This window comes from Salminus brasiliensis, chromosome 18, assembly GCF_030463535.1.
Source record: "Salminus brasiliensis chromosome 18, fSalBra1.hap2, whole genome shotgun sequence".
Lineage (NCBI taxonomy): Eukaryota > Metazoa > Chordata > Actinopteri > Characiformes > Bryconidae > Salminus > Salminus brasiliensis.
Genome location: NC_132895.1, coordinates 14,577,226 through 14,600,298, shown reverse-complemented (window position 1 = coordinate 14,600,298; position 23,073 = coordinate 14,577,226). Strand labels below are relative to the sequence as shown.

At 41.4% G+C, this 23,073-nt stretch overlaps 3 protein-coding genes across 3 annotated transcripts; all 3 read left to right on the top strand.

Moving 5' to 3' along the window:
• Window positions 1–1,338: 1,338 nt before the first annotated feature.
• On the top strand, window positions 1,339–13,704 carry LOC140539754 (basement membrane-specific heparan sulfate proteoglycan core protein-like). Its single transcript, XM_072662512.1, has 18 exons — window positions 1,339–1,408; window positions 3,151–3,504; window positions 3,748–4,023; window positions 5,143–5,418; window positions 5,697–5,954; window positions 6,651–6,911; window positions 7,143–7,436; window positions 7,847–8,158; window positions 8,265–8,546; window positions 8,755–9,030; window positions 10,275–10,532; window positions 10,751–11,011; window positions 11,178–11,471; window positions 12,604–12,915; window positions 13,056–13,178; window positions 13,267–13,291; window positions 13,453–13,547; window positions 13,646–13,704. The coding sequence occupies exons 1-18, from the start codon at window positions 1,339–1,341 to the stop codon at window positions 13,702–13,704; spliced, it is 4,086 nt and encodes a 1,361-aa protein (XP_072518613.1).
• A 1,684-nt stretch (window positions 13,705–15,388) lies between these two features.
• LOC140539753 (V-set and immunoglobulin domain-containing protein 10-like 2) lies at window positions 15,389–19,638 on the top strand. The gene is made up of 8 exons (XM_072662511.1): window positions 15,389–15,455; window positions 15,783–16,136; window positions 16,346–16,621; window positions 16,800–17,075; window positions 17,185–17,442; window positions 17,797–18,057; window positions 18,244–18,537; window positions 19,316–19,638. The coding sequence occupies exons 1-8, from the start codon at window positions 15,389–15,391 to the stop codon at window positions 19,636–19,638; spliced, it is 2,109 nt and encodes a 702-aa protein (XP_072518612.1).
• A 96-nt stretch (window positions 19,639–19,734) lies between these two features.
• On the top strand, window positions 19,735–22,987 carry LOC140539752 (V-set and immunoglobulin domain-containing protein 10-like 2). The gene is made up of 5 exons (XM_072662510.1): window positions 19,735–20,011; window positions 20,141–20,416; window positions 21,425–21,682; window positions 21,785–22,045; window positions 22,674–22,987. The coding sequence occupies exons 1-5, from the start codon at window positions 19,735–19,737 to the stop codon at window positions 22,985–22,987; spliced, it is 1,386 nt and encodes a 461-aa protein (XP_072518611.1).
• Window positions 22,988–23,073: the final 86 nt, after the last annotated feature.

Below are 23,073 nucleotides of genomic sequence, written 5' to 3'. Positions count from 1 at the left end.
CCACGAGGCAGAGAGTCATGGTTTTCCTAATTCAGTTAATCAGAGTGAATGAGTGCTGAGTGTGAATGGTACCCTGTGATAGACTGGTGATCTGTCCAGGGGTTATTCCTGCCTAGCGCCCAGTGTTTCCAGGTAGATTCCGGACCACTGCAACCCTGGCCAGACAGAAACGATGAGATGATGAATGAATGAATGAATGAATGATAGTCACAGAAATCAGGAAATTTTGAAGAAATCATAGATGCAGATGCCTCAAATGTGCTTCTGAATCTGTGTTTTCTTATAAATATTAAATAAAAAAAAAACAGATTTTTTAAATCTGATTTAAAATCAAGTACAATCAAATTTTCAATATCTCTCAAAGATTATGCATTTCTTCAGAAGCTTTTATATTTTGTTTGTTTTGTTTGAACTGTGAACTCAACAGACTTTGTCCAGAGTCCTGACGAAATATATGAGCATGGGTCAAGATGGCAACTGTTCTAATGTTTGTGGGACTGCACCCCTGCTTTGACCTAGAAATGGATCCTGTGCCAAGAACAACCTCTCCATGTTCCTGGATGAGTTTCTCATGTTACACTTCTGCATAACTTGGACAATCGCATCTCACACCAGTGCAAACTTACATTCATTCAGATATCTGTAAAATAGTAAACCACACAATCCAGGCAGTGTGATGCATGGTTAGGGTTCTTTGCGGTTCATATGATAGATCATTGAGTGAATGCAAGTTTGCATTGGTGTGAGATGTGATTGTCCAAGTCAGGCAGGAGTGTAACATGAGAAACTCATCCCTGAACATAGAGAAGCTGTACTCAGCTGAACCCTGTGCTGCTGTTACTTGAAATATGACTCTCTATTACACATTAGCATAATACTGACCCCAGTACAGAAAAAAGGATAAACACAGAACTGAGCCGAGCCTCAGTATCAAAGCTATTGCAGTTTATGCGAAAAACAATTAGCTGGATAGTAATAATTTAAAGCCACCCGTTTTATAAACACTAAGAGCGTGCTATGGCACAAAAGGCCTTCCATCCCTGCATGTTAAATAATAGATGAGACAGAGGTATCATCGCGTCATCCTAAACCCTGTCTCTCCTCTCTACTGCATTCCTACAGGTGGAAGGGGTTTGGGGGGGGGAGTGGGGGCAGGTGAATAATTCAAGCCAAATCAGTTTACAGAGACTCTTATCGGCTCCACTCAGTTTCTCACTGCCTGTGTGCGCTAACTGGACCCCTGGACAGGAAGCTGTATGTTTTCAGGATATTTTCACCAATTTCTGCTATATCCTCCCCTCATTGTGGACACGTCGGAAACCCGAGCATCATGGCACCATGAACAACGGACTGTTTGAGGTGCCTAATTTCTGCCTAACTGCATTTCTGCTGCCTCTTCTACTGCATGGTAAGAGGTCATACACAAGTCAGATGTGCACACACTGCTTTCTAGTCCAAAATGTCCTTTTATAGTTTCAGTTCATTTAACTATGAGTAACAATTTGTGGAATATGGAGACATACTGTAATTCTACTCTCTTGAAAGACATCATGGATCCGTCAGCATCCAAAAAGAAAGGTATTGCTAAGCAAACCTTACACACAAAATGAAGATTTTGAAACTTTACAAGTATTTACTAACTGTTTGTTTTTTTTTTGTTTTTTTTTTACATATTTCTTGATCAATTGTTGCAAGACCATTAAGACCAACATTGTCAAACAGCTGGAAAACTGAGCTACAACTTGATTAAATTAGTTAATTAGTTAGTTAGTAAAAATTTTCCCTTATAGTTAAGATGACTCAACTTTGTAGCCCAAATCTGGATTAAACAGTCTGGTTGTACCAACTTCATGGGTCAAGGTTCCTCAACTAAACAACAATGTTGTACTTTTGTTGCATGTTTACAGCATTGACAATACTTACACACACAGAACACTCGTGTCCTGCCTTTAAAAGTATAAAAGTAAAGAATAATGTTTTTTATATTGTTTTTATTAAAAAAGTATTTTTAAGTAACTGGTTTTCTGAAGAAATCACATCAAAAGATACAAACCCAAAAAGATCAAACCAAATTCTGAGCCTGGATTACCTGAAGCTGCTGGTCTGTATCTACATGACTATGCAGTGAACTGCTGTCACTCGGTGAACAGATCATTGTACATGGAGGCGTCTGCATTAGTGTGAACCGGCCTTTAAACACGAGCAGGCGACAGTTCCGGTGGATCTGCCGTTTCTGGCGAGTCTATCGTCTACAGCAGCGCCGGTGTGTTTTCTCCTCAGGCGCTTGCGTGTCGCGCGAGTGCTGCTGTAGTCTGCCAGTGTGCCAACCACCTGCGTTTCGTGCTCATTTCTGGCTCTCTCGATGCCTCGGGTCTTTGGAAACTTTTAGAAACCTGCTTTGCTCTGCTGGACTCTGCTGGAGTCCCAGCTGTTTTTATAAACGGCAGCTCTTAATGGAGCTGACCGGACTGGAGCCAGAAACGACTGACCTCATGGAGCAGTTCTTTAGTGGTAATGAGGAAAAGCCTCTGTTATTCGAAGACATAAAAAACTGAAGTCATGCTTTAAAGTATGCTCAAATATTATAAATAATATTATTCAAATCAAAACACACACAAAAAAAAAATACAAAAAAAAATAATATTATTATACATATTTAATAAAATATGATTAAATTAATTATTAATAATTTGTCAATATAATCATCTTATTTGCTAAAACAAGAAGTCTTGAATGAAAAGACTAGGTTAATATAGGATATATATATATATATATATTAATATTACTATATTATTATAATAATATATTATATAATGTAATAATAATATTATATAGTGTAATAATTATATTATTATTATATTATTATTATATAATATTATTATTATTATTATTATTATATGTATTCATATTAAATCTGTATATACATCTGAGCTGAGAAGGTGTGTATTACCACACTTACCACATACATTTAAATCACTGTGACCTTAGTCCAACAAATTAACCACCAACATAATCAATCAAAACCCACTAAACTGTAATTAGTGGGACCAGAACCAGAACCACACAGAAATGATTTTCAGTGGATTTCCACAGAAATATTATTTTAATAATTGTGCTTACTCCCCTTTTTAACCTACTCTTTTCTGCCAGGGCTAGAGATCTCAGACCCAGGGCAAGTGGTGTACAGAGAAACCAGGATCAGCCGTGTGGTGGAACATGAAGTAACCCTACCATGTGGCACCACCCTCCCTGATGTCTACATATGGAGCTTCACCCAACCAGGCACAGACAAAATTCGGGCTGTGGTGTACAACTTCGGCAAGGGTCCAAAGCTGCAGCAACTGGCTCAGGATTTGGGTGACCTGGATGTCATCACAGACAGCTCCTCTTTGTTCACTAAGAAACTTCTTGTAGCTGCAGAGGGCTTGTACACCTGCCAGGCTCTGTACGACACTGCTGAGGGAGCCAGACTCTACTACTACTACGTCTATCTGCGGGTTCTTGGTTAGTGACAATCAGAACAATATTATTTATAGGAAAAGCCCATTGTATCTGAGACTCATGTTTTATTAAAGAGTCTTGCAGACTTACATTTGAAAGAAAAGAGCTTGTAAACAGCCAAACTGGGGTTGTATTAGCACCATAACATAATCTGGAAAGCTGTTCTATCCTATGGACCTTCATCTGTTTCAGTAATACTGCTGTGCTGTGCAATCTGCTTGGTTAATCCTATGTTGTGCCCTACAGTGCCTGTGTCCAAACCCTACATTCTACTGAGTAACTCATCAGCAGTGGAGGGCTTACCATTTTGGATGCGCTGTGGTCTGAAAAATGGTACAGAGCCCATTAACTACACATGGGAGCAGGAGAGCCGCAGCGGGTTGGTCACCACACTGGCAGAGACCAACCGAAGTCTGATCAACGTCATCATCACCCGCAACAACACAGGCTGGTACAGGTGCCTGGCCAGGAACGAGGTTAACCAGCAGCGCAGTGACCGCAGTGACTGGTTAGATGTCTTATGTAAGTGGGAGCTTTGAAGCCTCAGATTTTGCCATGCAATCAATCTATATATGCCCTAATGAGCCGAGATCACAATCTCTGTACTTCTTTTTCACTAAAAACTCAAGAAGAAAACTCTTAGACTTAGAAGTTGAAACTTAGACTTTAAGAGTCCTCTTAAAATAGAAACGGTAAACTTACTTGATAAAAAATGTTTTGCACACATAATGTATTTTTTGACTACTTCAAATAGCAGCAGTCCTGTCAGGGAAATATTTGAGCCACTGAGAATCTCAGTGGTGTGATCTGCTTGAATATGAAGAGCAAAGTTAATGAATAACTGGGCTAAAATGGGCCTCTTTACTCAACAGGATTGATGCTGTTAGTAATAAGAAATCATGAATTTGACAATGTGTCCGGGAAATTTAATTTGTTAGTTGTCCCTGTAACTTTTACCTGGAATTTAACATCAGAACACAGAATTTAATGTAAAAGAGGCAACTGAGAATCTTTTTCTCCTTCTCTCCTAATTTGGTACTGCTAATTAGCCCACCCATTCATATCTCCCTGAGCACTAGCAATGCTCCTGACACTAGGTAGGTAAAGATAGGGGTAGGGACTTAACACATGTCTCCTCCGATACATACAAGGCCAGCCACCATCTCTTTTCATACTGTATTGCTGGGCAGCCAACAAGCTTGGAGGAAACGGCAGGTTCCCAGCTCCACCGTAGCAGCTAACAGACACCTGTGCTGGCCTACATCACTTAAAAGGGCGCCATCTACCCATTCTAAAAGAGAGCATGGCGAATTGTGCTCTCTTCGTGGCATGGCTCAAGATAAAGATTATGGATGTCAATGTCAGTGTTTTGCCTTGCATATTGAGTATTCTCTAATAGGCAAAGGCTTATTTATTCAAACCTAGATCAAAACTACAGGAGCTGTGGACTTTTCTCTAAAGCATAAAATCAATAGTTTCAATCAAAAACTACCTGTTCTACTTGTACTCCTTTTCACAGGTTAACATTTTACAAAGCCATGTGTTTTTCAGTGGAGCTATTCTCATCATTCTCATTCTCACTCTCATCTCATCATTCACAACATGTACCTTTGTGTGTTGATGTGGGACTCCATTGTTTAGATGGTCCAGACTTGCCGCAAGTTGATGTCACAGCTTACTCAGTGACAGAGGGAAGATACTCAGCCCTGGAGAAAGGAAAGGTTTCCTTCATGTGTCAAGCCTCTTCCAACCCTCCCAGTCAGTATGTATGGTTTTACAACAACTCAGAGCTCTACACTGGACCACAGCTCACCATTACTAACATCCTGCGCATGCAAGCAGGGAACTACACCTGTCTGGCCCAGAACACTCACATCAACACAAACTCTAAGAGGACCATCACTCTCACTGTCTACTGTAAGTATTTCTCCATCCCATCTTCCATTAGTGATCACTGGTGTTTGTCATCACCTATCTTTGACATTGGAGACTACATAGTCTTCTTTTAAACTTTTAAGTTTTTAACCCCTCCCCCCTAAAAAAGCACCAAATAAAACATGACAAGCATTGCAGTTAATAAAACCATGCCATCACAGTCTTGATGAGCTTAAATTCATTATGATTGAATTGCTTAAAAGAACTGGTATAGGACCCAGTTCCCCACACTGTCTTACACTGAGGCCTTCTGCACACAGATCCACCAGACGGTGCTCCGACGTGTACCATTCTCCCAGCAAACAACTACACTGACCTGGCCCTCTTCTGTTCCTGGGAGGGAGGACACCCTGCAGCTAACCTTAAGTGGAGTCCATATGGCAATGGAGCAGTCTCACAGGGCATCACTAACTTCACTCAGATCCAGCCAGGTCCTGAGACCGCCAACAATTCTGTGTTCACCTGCCGTGGATCACATGTTGCACTGAACATTGGTCAGAACTGTAGCACAAGGACATGTGAGTAAAAGGGTTAGAATTCATTCAACAGAATTCATACATAAACATGGTAAATAACAGTGTATCGACTCAAGTTAAATATGAAATGCATAAAACAGACTTCTGTAGGAACAGTAGTATGGTGGAACAATACACTAGTCTAGAATGAGTGCAAGCTACACTATATGACCAAAAGTATTGGGACACCGGCTTATTCCCTGTTTCTTACAAAATCAAAGGTGTTAAAAAGAGTCCTGCCTTTGTTGGAGTGACTGTCTCTACTGTCCAGGGAAGGCTTTCTACTAGACTTTAAAGCTGTGAGGATTTGATTGCATTTAACAAAAAGAGTGTTAGTTAGGGCAGAATATTGGATGAGCACCACCACCACCGTATCCCCAACTCACAAGCACCATCATTCCAGAGAACACAGTTTCACTGCTCCACAGCTCAATACTGGGGTCTGTACCTCTTTAGCCCACACCTGGCAATGCTTCTAGCTGTGTGTGTGTGCATTTGCACATCTGTGTCCGCATTATAAATAAATAAATGACATTTGGACATGTGTATTTAATATTTTTTATTGTTATTTAATATTAGCCAAATATTGGATGATAAAAGTCATGTAATATTGTAACTGGATCTAAATAATTGACTCTGTCTTCTGAAATGAAAAACTTTTGCTAGTATTACTCAGCACAAATGTCCTATTGTTCAAAGGGCTGCCCTATGGAGAACCACAGTGTTCTGCAAATTCCAGCCGCAACAATGAGTACCTGATGCTGTCCTGCTCCTGGGAAGGTGGATTCCCTCAGGCTCAGCTGTGGTGGGTCTCCAGCTCAGGGGATGTGCAGGGACCACCTGAAGAGAGTTCCAACACCCTGGTCCTGCGCTCTAGTTCTACCTACAGTGGCAAAACCTTTGTCTGCCAAGCCAAACATCCTCTAACTAAAGAAAGCAAGAAGTGTGTGTTAAAACTGGGTATGTTTAACAATTGCAATAACATTCGACTTGAGTAAATCAGACAGGAGCAATATCTATTAGTAGCTCAAAGCTGTTTCTGTATGGATGTTTTACCTTTAACTGCTGACTTATTCTAGTACAGTGCCCTATAGAACTTCAATTATTGCAAAAACAAAATGTATATTCATTATAACATTGTCCTGAAATGTTCTTTATAATAATGTCTTTCTGTATGCATCTCTTTTCCAGAGGCTCCAGTGTTGATAACTGAAAGCAGTGTGGTTTCAGTATTTGAAGGCAACGATGCCCAGCTCACATGCAGTCTGAGTAAAACGTACCCTCCAGCTACGGAGATCACCTGGTATAACAAGATAAGGCAGAACGTGGGTGACATTCCCAAGAAATACACCCTTCAGCGAGCTGCAGGCTGGTCCAACCTGACAGTACGGGACACAGATAGTTTGGTGGACAGTGGTAACTACTGGTGTTCTGCAACTAATACTATGGGAAGAACAGATATGCCAATCCTACTGCTGGTGATGAGTGAGTTTAATATAAATACACTGCAGCCAATAAACAACTGGGCAGTCACACTGTTTTATTGTTTGTGACTGATACACCTAAAAGGGGTTGGCAGGGTGAACCGGAGTCCAGCATAGTTTGCTGATTTCCAAGCTCAAACACACCTAATAAACCTTAAAAAAATACACAAAACGTTGCAGGATTTGGAATTGACCACCCCTGATTAAAATGAATATATATATATATATATATATATATATATATATATATATATATATATATATATATATATATATATATTTTACATAACACAAATAACAGAAGTAGATGCTGTAAGAAAAATTATATACTATATATACTATTTTACAAATCCACAAAATGGTTATTTAGGATGATCATAATTGAATTGAATGAATGTCCTTTTGATTTAGGGTCTCCAATGCCTCCAAATGTGACCATCAGTAAGATCATATATAGCAGCCGTCAGCGGACAGACGTTAATGTGGAATGGGTGATCCGGACCGATAGCGTCTTCACTGGATTCATCATTGAGAGTCAGAGGCTGCCGAGTCCTCTAGAGAGGAGTGACGTTGCACCCCTCTGGCAAAAAGTGGCGGTAGATCTTGTTCCCAGCACTCGCAGCTACCAGATCAACAATCTAGATCCTGCTGGAACATATGCTTTCCGTATAACAGCCGTCAATCGTCGCACTACTGGAAATCCCTCAGAGGTCAAGAACCCAGGTAAGACCGGGCATGGCAAAGTGAACCTGGCCATCACAGTTTTGGAATCAAGTGAGTCAGTGGTTGAATATCAGTTACTACTTCATTGTCCTTTACCAATTTACAGTGCCCATGCCAGTGTCCAAACCCTACATTGTGCAGAGTGACCCCTCACCTGTTGAAGGCACATCAGTATGGATGCTCTGCAGTCTCGACACTGGCACAGAGCCCATTAACTACATATGGGAGCAGGAGAGCCGCAGTGGGCTGGTCATCACGTTGACTGAGACCAACAGCAGTCTCATTAACATCACCTGGGTCATCTATAATCAAACTGGCTGGTACAGGTGCCTGGCCAGGAATGAGGTCAGCCAGCAACGAAGTGACCGTGTCTGGCTTGATGTCATATGTGAGTGTGGATTATACATTTACAAATAAGTACTTTTACCTTATGCCTAAGAATGTTTATACAGATTAAATATGAAAATATGAATATTATGAAATATTTCATAATTTCACCTCTCATTTCTGTGTCATATATATTGTGTGAGTGTAAAACTTAATAATCGATTGTTCAGATTTTCTTCATATATGTTATTGCGGGCTTTCTCTTTTAGTTGGACCAGAACAGCCTCAGATAGATGCCACAGCTTACTCAGTAACGGATCGAGGATACTCAGCCCTGGAGAAAGGACATGTTTCTCTCATCTGTCATGCCCCTTCTAACCCTCCTAGCCAATATGTCTGGTTCTACAACAACTCAGAGATCTACAGTGGACCACAGCTCACCATCACCAAGGTTCTGCGTGTGAGCGCAGGGTACTATGCCTGTTTGGCCCAGAACACTTACCTCAACACCCGCTCCAAGAAAACCATCACCCTCACTGTCTACTGTGAGTGCTCTGATACACTCATTTTTTCCATCCTCTCTTGGTAGATGTCTGGTTTTCTTCACTTTTCCTTCCATTTTTCTTCATTTCTTCACTTTCAATAAGACCTTTAGCTCTAAGCTTTGCATGCATAGTTCCAATTGCCATGAGTCCACTTTTTTACTTTCTGTACCCTAATAAACAGCTGCTTGATCTTACCTGATTTCAAGAGTTGGAAGAAAATCAATAAGAAAATAATGCTAGACAATGGTGCTACAGATGTTACAATGGTCTTTAAGGCCTTGGAAGATGCATATGGAGAGAATCAGGAGTATTGTCTGGCTCACATCACTTAACTGAACTGTTCCTAATATAATATTAAAGTTCTAACCTAACTTGTTTTAAAAGATCCTATCTACGGTATAGGAATGCATTCTGAGTGTTTGCATATAGTGAAAGGTTTGGGTTAGTGGTCAGCTTGGAGGGATGGAGGGGAAATAAACAAGAAAATAATGCTAGACAGTGGCACTACAGATGGTACAAAAGTCTTCAAGGTTCTGAAAGATACAAAGAGAGATACGTTGTATCCAGAGTTGCCAAAGTCTGTAGGCACTGCATGAACCAATTCAGAAACTGGCAGTTTGACAACAGAAACTTTCCAGAGTCACAGAAAACAATGAGTAAAGTGTAGTTCCCTTGATAGACTCCTCCTTAAAGATGGAAGGCTAAGTTACTACCTTGCTACACAGGCTGTTCATATCACAATAGCAAGACAGACCAGTATAAAACATTGCTTGTTGGAGCTCCTAAGTGACAATCATGTCTGAAACTCATCTTCAGTAAGCAGTCTTCTACCAAGTGGGCCAAGCTGATGGCTGCGATTGGACTGGACAACCCTGTCGTACGTGTCTTTAGACTGACACTGCATGCTTGGGAAGAAGCTCCTGTTGCTTTTATGGTGGGAAGGCATGACCAACAAGAACCCAATGGACATATTTGGCAAACCTTCACAATTAGTCCTTGGGGATCCCATAGCATGACTTCACTGCTAAATCTAAGAAAGATTGTGTCCGATAAACCTATATCAGTGTAATATCCACTAAACTGTCCTGAGGATGATCTACCACCAATAAAGTGTACCTATGGTGTAGATATAGCTGATAAAATTGCCAATGAGTGTGTGTAAAAGGATATCTAAGTGTTTCAGATGTGTAGTAAGTAATGTTTCACAAGTATCATCCATCTATATACACGTCTTGTTTTCTCAGATCCACCAGATGGTGTTCCAACTTGTTCCATCCTCCCAGCGAACAACTACACTGATGTGGCCCTCTACTGTTCCTGGAAAGGAGGTTACCCACCAGCTACTCTTAAATGGAGCCCAAATGTGAATGGAGACAATGGAGAGGGAAATACTGATGTCACTGTGATCCAGCGAGGCCCCGACATTGCTAACAACTCTGTATTCACCTGCCATGGGTCACATGTTGCACTAAATATTGCTCAAAACTGCAGCACCAGGACATGTGAGAATGAGAACCTTATGTCTGCCCTAAGTACATATCTGATAAAAAAAAAAGTTTTTTGGTGTATTTTTAACTTCTGTTATAAATTGAATACATAAATGGAGAGGAAGATTTTATCTATTTATTTCTATCTATTTTACATTTCTAAATAAACAACGAAGCTGGAAATAAATACAACGAAACTGTACCCTTAAGCAAAAATACCCTGTTGTTCTCAGGGCTGCCCTATGGAGAACTTACATGTTCTGCATATGCAACTCGCAATAATGAGTACCTGATGCTGTCCTGCTCCTGGGAAGGTGGCTTCCCTCGGGCTCTGCTTTGGTGGGCCTCCAATTCAGGGGATGTGCAAGGAACATCTGAGGAGAACTCTAACATCCTGATCCTGCGCTCTGGTGCCACCTACAGTGGCAAAGCTTTTGTGTGCCATGCCAAGCATCCATTGGCTAAAGAAAGCAAGCAGTGTGTGTTAAAACTGGGTAAGGACTATCCATTGAAATAAAAAAAGAAAAATTACATGTTTACAGTAATATAAGACACCGTACATGTTCTGTAAAATCTTTAGGAAAATCCATTCATTGATCGTATTCCTCCATTTTTAAGGAGAATTAGATATTTAATAATCTTTCCATATGGCTCTTCCAGAGGCTCCGGTCTTGATGACTCAGCGCAGTGTGGTTTCTGTCTACGAGGGTAATGATGTCCAGCTCACCTGCATTCTGAGCAAGAACTATCCAGCAGTCACAGAAGTCACTTGGTACAACAACTTAAAGCAGAATGTGGGGGAAACACCCAGGAAGTACGTCCTTCAGCAAGCTGCGGCCTGGTCCAACCTGACAGTGCGAGAAACAGACAGCAGGATAGACAGTGGCCAGTATTGGTGTTCTGCTATCAACGCAGTTGGTGGAGCAGAGATCCCAGTCCTTTTGCTGGTGATGAGTAAGTTCACTGCAAATGGATGAATTAGTGTGTTGTTCTAGCAGACAGGTTTATCCAACCATGATCAAGTCTTTCCCACAAAGCACAATTATTTGATAGATCCACTTGGTGCTGTGCATCCTAACAATTCAGTTCAACTTTATTGTCATTACACTAATACAGGGTTGTAGAGTACAGCGAAACACTGTTAGGCTAATTCTGTGATGCATAATAGAAAGGACATAAGACAAGGGCAATAGACAAAGCACGAGACAGAATGCAATAGACAATAAGTACAAAGACAATAAATACAAAAATATACAAATATGTGCCAGTGCAAATGTGTGCGTGAAGACTAGGTGATCCAAAAGGTCCAAACTAAGTTACTGTACTAACAGTAAAATGGAATAAATATGTAGACCAGCAATGTGTTGTGCGTGTAAATGAAGAGTAAAACAAGTTGCAAGATAACTTTGACTATGTTGAGTCCCTCAACATAAAAGATCCACTTCCATATTTTCATATTTGATATTTCATGATGATTTTAGATTCTTCGTTCTGTGAGAGCAACATGCAGTTGTGTACTCTTTCAGGAAGGTTTATCAGCGCCACATTTAAATACTGTTGTAATAGCACAGATGGATTTTTTCAGATGGTTTCAGAGGCAAATTTTTATAAAGGCATTACTGGATATATAAAAGTCAACTTTTAAAACATACTTTTAAAAAGTATTTAAAAAAATGTTTAAAATACTTAACCTAACTTTAAAGTACTTAAAATGGTTACATATATTAAATCTCTTGGAGTACAAGTAAGTGGGTTCTGAGGAAAATGACATATTATAATCTCACAAAGTTTAGATGTGTCCAGGTCAAAGTGATAAAATAAGTGTATTTTTGATCTGCTTTAATTCCTGAGGAATTAGGTTGGAGTAAATAAAAGGAGGTTGAGTAAATGAAAAGCAGTGGCAGATGGGACTATCATTCACGAAGTGCAAACCATACACATTTCCTCAACACATTCCTTCAGGTTTTTTCCAAGTATTCAGAGACCCATGAATTTGAAAGGGTTATCTTTATGGTAAACCAAGTGTTAAGGTAACAGCTGTAACCACTTTAACACATTCTCTTTTACTGCCTTTCACTTGATTCAGGGTACCCGATGCCTCCGAACATCACCATCACCAAGATCAGGTATAGCAGCCAGCAGCGGACAGATGTCACTCTGGACTGGCTGCTTCAAACAAATGGTGACCTCACTGGGTTCTTCATTGAACGAAGAAGGCTGCCTGGACCTGTAGGGAAGAGTGACGTTGTCCCTCTCTGGCAGAAAGTTGCAGAAGATCTGGAGCCAAGCACTCGCAGCTACCAGATCAGCAATCTGGAACCTAATGGCAAATATGCTTTCCGCGTGACGGCTGTTAATCACCGCACCACTGGACATCCTTCAGAGATCAAGAGCCCAGGTGCGAAAGATTATGAATCACAGAACTGCAACAGTTTTGAACATGAAATAATACAAATTGGTTCAAGTTCAGTTTATTCATTCCAGCTTTCATTACAATAATTACAATGCAAATACAGAAACACATGTGCTGTCTTGTAGCTCTCCCAGGCTTTAATGCCTATCCTGCTGTGATTGGAGCAGCCATTGGTGGCATGCTTCTGGCGACATTAGCTACTGTACTGCTCTTCATTTATGTGCTAAGAAACCGCAACAACATCCCACGTGAGTGTTTCACTCCACATACACACCAAAATATGTGCCAGCTGTTTGTCATTGTTTGCTAATAGGGTCTTCTAACATGTTTCTACAGGCTTCCATGACATAATATTCGGCAGGTAAATAATCTCATTACAAAGACCTTTCTGACTGTTCAGTATACATAGTATTAGGGTTCTTTATCAGGATTAGCTGTGTGACCTCTGGTAATACATATAGTGCATGTATGAAATCTTTCATACTTTTATATATGTATTCTAAATTGTCTGTGGGTTCTAAGGCAGCACAGCCAGTCCAGAGAAAATATCAACTTCCCTGAAGACGAGGTTATTGGGGCAGCAGACAGAGAGGAAGGCAGAAGAGAGACAAGTCAAGGTACCAAGGGAGCGTATACAGGCATTTTAACCATATTTAGAGACACACAAAGTGAATTTGTAGTTGTATACTAATTTGATTATTCTAATATTCACCAGGAGCATCTGGAGTTCCTCCAGGACCCACTGCAGTACCTGAAAACCTGTCCAAGAGATGAATCAGCCAAAGGAAGTCACCAAAATGGCCATTCTGTCAAGTTGGAGAATGCAAAGCAAATCTTTAATCATCTACTTAATCTTATTTGACATAAGAATGCAAAAAAATAGAACATCCTTGCTTTTAGGATAAACAACACATTGCTTTTAGGGACTTATGCGACTGGTTTTATACTTTAAAAAGAGAACTGTTGTACATATCCTCTCCTGCAGGATCAAATTATTTATTTTTAAAGTGTATTTAATACCTTAAGCCCTAAATAATAATCATTTAAAAGATTTAAAGATCCTTTTTATACACTATTTCTAAATTAACTTTTCACATTTATAAAGGCCTTAAACATACTGAAGTAGTTGGGAAATTGCAGTTACATTGGGCAACCTAAAAGTAAAAGGGTTAAGGAAGGGGTTTTCCTTGATTTTTGATGCAAATGATGAACATGCATGCATTTTCTTCCGAGATGTCTTTATATTGTCTTCATATTTTCAAGCTGCTGAAATTGTATTTTAAATAAAGCAATGCTTTAAAATATTGGACTCTTTCTTTTCAACCATATCTATACAGACCAATAATCTTTATGTTTATAGCACCAATAAGGGTTCCATTGTGGTTATGAGTCAAGCCCTTTTCAGTACTGTAAAGAAACCTTTTTGCTTAGAGTGTAGGTCTTAAACACCTAACATCCTGGTTCTGGTACTCATGTTCACAAACACTGTGATTACAGAACAGATTTCTGAAGTGTGAGGTGTTTTTTTTTAAACTGCTAGAAAAAAAGTTCATATAACAGATCGCAGATTTCACTTCCCCAGGGCAAAGTGCATATACCTTTCCATAACCTGCTCAGAAAAGCCTGTCAGATAGTCAATAAAAAAGAGCTCCACAGCTGTGCAGTCATGTAGCAATCTATCATTGGGAGTTTGCAGGTTTGATCCCCACAGAGACCATAGCCATTTGTGGTCAAGACTCCCAGAGAGCATGGGTGGGTAGCATGGCTCCTCCCACTCCCCATCACTCAGCTAATGCTAGTGCAGGAATCTGTTGGTTGATGTAACAGAATTGGCAGTTAGTGCACTCCTCCAAGATGTTATACTAAATACTACATTGGGAAGACAATTGGGAATAAATAAATAAAAAAATAAAAAGTCAAATCTGATCTTTAACTTTTTACAAGTACTCTCAATTACCCTTTTTTCTCTTTGAGATGTAATTAAATAAGAGTACAAGTATTCAATTACACCGGAGTAAGTGTCTTAATGAAGTACAAGTACTTTCTACTTTTGATTTTGTGCCCCCATATGTGCCTTGTAATGGATTTTACCCACAGATGTCATACGAACAAGTGTATTTCTTCCAATATATTTAAACAAAGCCTTTTTTCTGCCTGTTGTATATGACGGAATGTTAGCACCACCATCCAGCCCTCTCTCCTCAATAATGGATGAGGTATTATCATGTCATCCTAAACCCTGGCTGTATCCCTGTGAGCAGAAATGAGGATTTGTGAATAATTTATGCCAATTCAGTTCGCAAGGACTAGGCCAGTTCTTCACCCAGCCTGTCTGTACTGGCTGGATGCACTGCCTGGACTCAGTTTGGAAATTTCACATTGGATTTTCTTTGGCCACTGCTCTGGTGACTCCCTTCCATCTCAGACTCGGAATTGGACACGCAAGCGTCATGCCACCATGGTACAAAGACTGTTAAGATTGCCCAGTTTCTCACTAGCTGTATTCCTGCTCCCTCTCCTGCAAGGTAAGAGGTAATGCACAGTGCTCTCTGGCTCTCTGCAGAGTTCAGTTATGTCTGTAGGGAAAGTGTTGACTATTTTTAAACTGTATCATGCATAAATGCACCAGTTCATACATTTTGAAAGGCTGCTGAGATGCAAATTAGCAGGAAAGACTATGTCTAAGATAAAGATCAAGCAAAATATTCAGTTGTTTTATTGTAGGCTATGTTTAGTTACAGCACAGACCACAAAAAAGATCTGCAAAAAGTCTAAAGATCTGCACTCTACAGTGACTGTCTTAGTGTGTTTGTGTCTTTCTGGTTGAATCCACGTCTGTACCGTCCTGCCAGGGCTAGAGATCTCAGACCCAGGGCAAGTGGTGTACAGAGAAACCAGGACCAGCGGTGTGGTAGAACATGAAGTAACCCTACCATGTGGCACCACCCTCCCTGATGTCTACATATGGAGCTTCACCCAACCAGGCACCGACACAATTCGAGCTGTGGTGTACAACTTCGGCAAGGGTCCAAAGCTGCAGCAACTGGCTCAGGATTTGGGTGACCTGAGAGTCATCATTAACAGTGCCTCTTTGTTCATAGAGAAGCTTCCTCTCGCTGCCGAGGGCTTGTACACCTGCCAGGCTCTGTACGACACAGCTGAGGGAGCCAGACTCTACTACTACTACGTGCATCTGCGGGTTCTTGGTTTGTGATAAAAGCTTGAGTCAGATGAGTTATAAGCTAGAACAACCAAGAGCAAAGTTCTGATGAGCCTAAATTGTTGTAACTTCTTCATAAAGATTCATAACAGTGAAAAATGAACGATGGATACCTGTGCTAGGAGTAATTGGTAGTAGTTCTTTTTGTAGACAGAATTCAACAATGTTTTTCCAATGCCATGACATATTTTGCAGTGCCTGTGTCCAAACCCTACATTCTACTGAGTAACTCATCAGCAGTGGAGGGTTCAACATTTTGGATGCGCTGTGGTCTGGAAAATGGTACAGAGCCCATTAACTACATATGGGAGCAGGAGAGTCGTAGTGGGCTGGTCACCACACTGGCAGAGACCAACCGAAGTCTGATCAACATCATCTGGGTAACCCGCAACCATACAGGCTGGTACAGCTGTCTGGCCAGGAACAAGGTTAATCAGCAGTACAGTGAGCGCATCTGGTTAGATGTCCTGTGTGAGTAGAAATGTTCATGTTTAATTATTTGAAAATATTTAAATTACCCTGGTTTGCTATCATGTGAATTTTCAGGTCTATGTGTGAAAGTGTGAAAGTGATATTTTGAGACAGTAACTGTGCGAATTGTGCAAATCATGCCAGAAGATGCATGTTAAAAATGGTCTTCTCTATTCAGTTGGACCAGATCTGCCTCAGGTTGATGTTACAGCATACTCAACAACTGAGGAAGGCTATTCAGCCCTGGAGAAAGGAAATGTTTCCCTTGTGTGTCAAGCCTCTTCTAACCCTCCCAGTCAGTACGTCTGGTTCTACAACAACTCTCAGATCTACTCTGGACCACAGCTTAGCATCACCAACATCCTGCGTATCAGTGCAGGCAACTACACCTGTCTGGCCCAGAATACTTACCTCAACACTCACTCCAAGAAAACCATCGCTCTCGCCGTCTACTGTGAGTGCTCCTGTGAGAAGACCTGTCGACTCTTGTGTTGTCTTAGAATTTTTTACTCACTCCTAGCCTATCCTACCCATCCAGTTCAGCTGAGGCCTTGTTCTTACAGATCCACCAGATGGTGCTCCAACTTGTTCCATCTTCCCAGCTAACAACTACAGTGACCTGACCCTCTTCTGTTCCTGGGAGGGAGGACACCCTCCAGCTACCCTGATGTGGAGTCCATATTTGAATAGAGACAGCAGACAGGGAATCAGTAACTTCACTCAGATCCAGTCAGGCCCTGAAACGTCTAACCACTCCTTATTCACCTGCCTTGGATCACATGTTGCACTAAACATCACCCAGAACTGCAGCACCAGGACATGTGAGTGTGAGATATCTGAATTGAGCTTTAACTACAATATCATGAAGATATCTGGTGTGATGCTGTATCACAAGTTCTGGGTCACAAGGTTACCTTCTTGTGATTAAAATTTAATTGGAGTATATACTTTGCCAGGATTCTCTTCCTTGCCATTAAGCAGCAGATGGGTTTTTGAAAGGGCAGATTTACTACTGTGTACAGGTCTAAGCTGAGTGAACCTGAGTCTCTGGCACAACATCAGCTTGTTTAACCATCATTCATTACTTTAGCTTTTGGTCTCTGGTCACATATTAATATATAGGTTGTATGTATTACTGAAAAAAAAACCTTATATGAAAATATCCTGTTTTTCAGGGCTACCATATGGAGAACCCCAGTGTTCTGCAAATTCCAGCCATAATGGTGAGTACCTGATGCTGTCCTGCTCCTGGGAGGGTGGATTCCCTAGGCCTCTTCTTTTGTGGACCTCCAGTTCAGGGGACATACAAGGGACATCCAAGGAGAACTCCACTACCCTGGTCCTCCACTCCAGTGCCAACTACAGCGGCAAAACATTTGTGTGCCATGCCAAACATCCTTTAACTAAAGACAGCAAGAAGTGTGTGTTAACATTTGGTAAGAACCAGTTAATCACGAGAAGCATTACTTGGTTGACACTGTTATACTTGCTCACAATGAGAGGAATACTTCATATACAACATCAGTCAGAATTACACAAGCTGCCATTAGATATTAACATCATAATTGTTCTTAATGTACCCCAATATTTGTACTGTTTTCCAATATGCCACTCCCTTCTAGAGGCTCCTGTCTTGACAACTGAGCGCAGTGTGGTCTCCGTCTATGAAGGCAGTGACACCCAGCTCACCTGTAGTCTGAGCAGACATTACCCAGCAGTCACAGAGATCACCTGGCATAACAACTTAAAGCAGAATGTGAGTGACATGCCCAAAAAATACACCCTTCAGCAAGCTGCACCCTGGTCCAACCTGACAGTGCAGGAAACGGACAGTGCGGTGGACAGTGGTCAATACTGGTGTTCCGCTGTCAACGCTGTTGGAAGAAGAGAAATACCCATACTATTGCAAGTGATGAGTGAGTTCAGTACAAATTCTTTTACACTGTAAATGAGAAGTAATTGAATAGTCATAATTAATTTGACTATATTTGATAATTTTGTGCTTTATTATTATGCCCTATTTCAAAGTGTAGATCATAAGCCATCATTTGCACTGCTACCAGTAGTGCTCCTTATCTGACATACAACTGGTATTCTTTCCAATTTACAGACAAAGAGTTGTTAACTGGATGTTAATACCTGTCTGACACATATGAAAGTTAGCTCCCCGGACCAAAGATTAGTCACCTTGCATGTTTAAGATGCAGATGGCATTGCACAAGACTATTCATAGATTAAGAGGAGGTAATACAGTGCAGTGAATGTATCATATGATGTGTAGAAAAAGGGTTGCAAAGCAGATGTTAATGATTGGCAATGAGGAATGGTTGCATTTGGATGTGCCAAAGGCTGTAGCGTGAAGGAAGCAGCTGAATTTGCAGGTACATCAAAGCATGCTGTCATACAGGTCTACCAGCAGTAGCAAAAATCCCAGGGACCATCATGGGACCATCCTATGAAACCTATTGCACACCCCACAGTTATTTATAGCCTGATCATTCTCCTGCAATGCCATCTGCCGGAGACTGGCGTTACTACCACCTTAAACATGCAAGATGACTATTTTTTGTTTGGGGAGCTTATATACCAGGACATTTAAGTGTCTTACTGATCTATTATGCCATTGACTGATTCTCTTCCTAATAACCAAAAACACTGAACTTTAACTTTCCTTTCAATGCCTGCTTGACTCAGGGTACCCAATGCCTCCAAATGTCACCATCAGCAAAGTCATATACAGCAGCCGTCAGCGGACAGATGTTAATGTGGAATGGATGAACCAGACAGATGGTGACCTCACTGGGTTTATTGTAGAGTATCAAAGGCTCCCTGTCCCTCTGGAGAAGAGTGACATTATCCCTCTCTGGCAGAAAGTAGCAGAGGATCTTGAGCCCAGCGTCCACAATTACCAGATCCACAATCTGGATCCTACCAGAACATACATGTTCCGCATCACAGCAGTGAACCGGCATACCATTGGGAATCCCTCAGGCATCAAGAGCCCAGGTGAGAACTGATAGCACACTATGAACCTGGCCAGTACTTTTACAGAATAGTGTCATCTGTTGAGTATCAGTTACTACATCAGTGTCCTTTACCGTGTGACAGTGTCAATGTCAGTCTCCAAACCCTACATCATGCTGAGTGATCCCTTGCCTGTGGAAGGCACGTCAGTGTGGATGCGCTGTGGTCTGGAGAATGGCACGGAGCCTATCAATTACGCATGGGAGCAGGAGAACCGCAGTGGGCTGGTCACCATGCTGGCTGGGGTCAATAGCAGTCTGATCAACATAACCTGCGTCAACCGTAACCACACAGGCTGGTACAGGTGTTTGGCCAGGAACGAGGTTAACCAGCAGTACAGTGAGCGTATCTGGTTAGATGTCATATGTGAGTACTTTAGGAGGTTCTCAAATACTTCTTAAAAATGGCCAGAGCTCTTTTGTGGTCAAGTGCTCTTTAATAGTAAACATAATAAGTATAATTGCATGCATGTTGATAGTGGTCTGGTTTGTTCAGATGGTCCAGACGTGCCTCAAGTTGATGTCACATCCTCCTCAGTAACAGAGGGTGGCTTCTCAGTCTTGGAGAAAAGGAATGTTTCCCTTGTGTGTCAAGCCTCCTCTAACCCTGCCAGTCAGTATGTCTGGTTCTACAACAACTCCCACGTCTACAGCGGACCACAGTTGACCATTATCAAGATCCTGAGAATGCACACGGGCAGCTATGCCTGTGTGGCCAAGAACACGTACCTCAACACCAGCTCAACAAAAACGACAGCCCTTACTGTCTACTGTAAGTGTTTTAACACAGCATTAGCTCCGATGGCTCCAGTAGACGTATGTCTTAAATCTGTCCTTCTCATCATTCTCTGTTCTTGAGAGTTAATAATTCAGTACCTTCAGAATGGTTCCACAGAGATGAAACAAGAGCATGCTGGATCTCATGCAGCAGTTTTCAGTCAGAATGATTGTTGTGTCTATTCAGAGTTGGCACCTATGCAATACAGCCTGCACACACGGCACCTGATAAATACCCTCTAGACCAGCAGAATTATAGCGCAGAGGGCAGAAAACTGAGTCTGGCCGATAAGGTAACAAGAATAGACATATAGTGAGCCTAATCCTGCTTTAGGGTAGTGCCCTTCTTGAAGGAGTGAAGATTTCTGCAACACTGACAAGCTCAATCTAATATGGAGTAATCTGGAGTAGTTCCGGGAGACACTGTAGCAGGCAAAACAAATGCTTGTCCCAAGGGCAGGAACTCTTATCTGGGGAAATCAGTAGCAATCCAAGGTAGTGATGTCAGTCTGATGTACACTATATGGACAAAAGTAATGGGACACTTGCTCATCCATTGTTTTTTTCCTAAATCATGGATATTAAAAAAAAGTTTATCAAGCTTCTGTTTGAGTAACTGTCTCTACTGTCCAGGGAAGGCCTTCTACTATATTTTAGAGCATTACTGTGAGGACTTGACTGCATTCAACGACAATAATGAATGATCACCACTCCACCCCACCTCATCCCTAACTCCCCACCTCATCCCAAAAGTTTTGGAGAGAGCACGATCAATCCAGAGAACACTGTTCCAATTGCTCTACAGCTCAATGCATTAGGCATGGTGTCAATAGGTTCATGTTTATCCACAAACGAGAGTGTCCACAAACATTTGGACATATAGTGTAAGCTATAGTATAATACAAGGCATCTTGACGTGTGTGCAGGTGCATAAGGACTGGCTCTATCAGTCATTACAAGCAGCAGTTGTAAATATGTGTTGCTCCATGTTTTATTCCTCTAGATCCACCAGATGGTGCTCCATCATGTACCCTGTCCCCAGTGAATAACTACACTGATCTTGCCCTCTTCTGTTCCTGGGTGGGCGGATTCCCTCCAGCCACTGTGAAGTGGAGTCCATATTTGAATGGAAAAAACAGAGAAGGAGCCACTAACATCACGCAGATCCAGGCAGGCCCTGACACAGCTAACAACTCTGTATTCATCTGCCATGGATCACATGTCGCATTAAATGCCCCCCAGAGCTGCAGTACAAGGACATGTGAGTGTCAGAAAATCAGTGTCTGATCTAGGCACCAAATAAACTGGTGTTCTGTCCCTCAAAAGCAATCCAAATATCAGTACAAAATTCTATGTTTTCTAGGGCTGCCTTATGGAGAACCTCAGTGTTTTGCAAATTCCAGCCGAGACAATGAGTACCTGATGATGTCCTGCTCCTGGGAAGGTGGTTTTCCTCTGGCTCTGCTATGGTGGGCCTCAAGTTCAGGGGACATGCAGGGCACACCTGAAAAGAACTCCAACACCCTGATCCTGCACCCCAGTTCCAACTACAGTGGCAAAGCCTTTGTATGCCATGCCAAACATCCTTTAGCCAAAGAGAGTATGCAGTGTGTGGTGAGGTTGGGTAAGGACTTTTTTTAGTGTACTAGTTTATTGTGTATGGAACCACATACAGCAGGGTGACCATACATCCTCTCTTTCCCAAACATGTCCTCTATTTGGGATGTGAAAAATGTGTCCAGTCAGGATTTCACAGTGATGTCATGTCAGGCTCCACTATTGGTCTACATGTACCTGCATCTACATGCAGTCATTGGCCAAACTGCTTAAGCCCTGCCTTCTTATCACCTCTATTGGTCTACATGTACCTGCATCTACATCAACCACTGGTCAAACTGCTTAAGTTCTGTTTAGGCTGTTAAGGCTTTTAAAGCTATTGTTCATTAATATAGGTGTATGATTTCAAACATATTTAACTCCTTCCTACCCTCACACACAAGTACACACTGCCACGGTCCTACAACCCACAACAACTAGGGCTACGTGAAGCACCTCGGCCACAACATCCTAACTGTTGGATGCACGTGTGTCCACAGTGTTGTTAAAAAACTAAATATGGTCATCCTTACATACAGTAGTAAACTTGTTAATACATTTTTATTGACATATTTCTATTAATCAAAGCTTGTACCATTCCCACTACAATCTTACAACAGTGTCAATTTTCTATTTCACATGCCTTTTAATTTCAGAGGCTCCAGTTTTGATGACTCAACGCAGTGTGGTTTCAGTCTTTGAAGGTAATGACGTCCAGCTCACCTGCATTCTGAACCAAAGCTACCCTGCTGTCACAGAGATTACCTGGCGCAACAATATGCAGCAAAAGGTGGAAGACAAACCCTCAAAGTATGCTGTGAAGCAAGCTGCTGGTTGGTCCAACTTGACGGTGCGGGAGACAGATGGCATGGCAGACAGTGGTCATTACTGGTGTTCTGCTGCAAATGCTGTCGGAAAAGCAGAGATTCCTATCACACTGCTGGTGATAAGTGAGTTCATTACAAACTAATGTATCGTACCTCACAGACTCTCTTTGTACAGTAAGGACATAATAAGATATATATTCTACAAAGTACAATATATTATTATTATTAT

What these genes read in the sequence shown, in the direction of transcription:
- LOC140539753 (XM_072662511.1), top strand. Translation starts at nt 15,389, where the DNA reads ATGGTACAAAGACTGTTAAGATTGCCCAGTTTCTCACTAGCTGTATTC. An exon ending in CATCTGGTTAGATGTCCTGT is followed by an intron (nt 16,622 to 16,799) that starts GTGAGTAGAAAT and finishes TTCTCTATTCAG; the next exon opens with TTGGACCAGATCTGCCTCAG. An exon ending in CATCGCTCTCGCCGTCTACT is followed by an intron (nt 17,076 to 17,184) that starts GTGAGTGCTCCT and finishes TTGTTCTTACAG; the next exon opens with ATCCACCAGATGGTGCTCCA.
- LOC140539752 (XM_072662510.1), top strand. Translation starts at nt 19,735, where the DNA reads ATGTCAGTCTCCAAACCCTACATCATGCTGAGTGATCCCTTGCCTGTG. An exon ending in GACAGCCCTTACTGTCTACT is followed by an intron (nt 20,417 to 21,424) that starts GTAAGTGTTTTA and finishes TTATTCCTCTAG; the next exon opens with ATCCACCAGATGGTGCTCCA. An exon ending in GAGCTGCAGTACAAGGACAT is followed by an intron (nt 21,683 to 21,784) that starts GTGAGTGTCAGA and finishes TATGTTTTCTAG; the next exon opens with GGCTGCCTTATGGAGAACCT.
- LOC140539754 (XM_072662512.1), top strand. Translation starts at nt 1,339, where the DNA reads ATGAACAACGGACTGTTTGAGGTGCCTAATTTCTGCCTAACTGCATTT. An exon ending in GAACTGTAGCACAAGGACAT is followed by an intron (nt 5,955 to 6,650) that starts GTGAGTAAAAGG and finishes TATTGTTCAAAG; the next exon opens with GGCTGCCCTATGGAGAACCA. An exon ending in AAACCGCAACAACATCCCAC is followed by an intron (nt 13,179 to 13,266) that starts GTGAGTGTTTCA and finishes ATGTTTCTACAG; the next exon opens with GCTTCCATGACATAATATTC.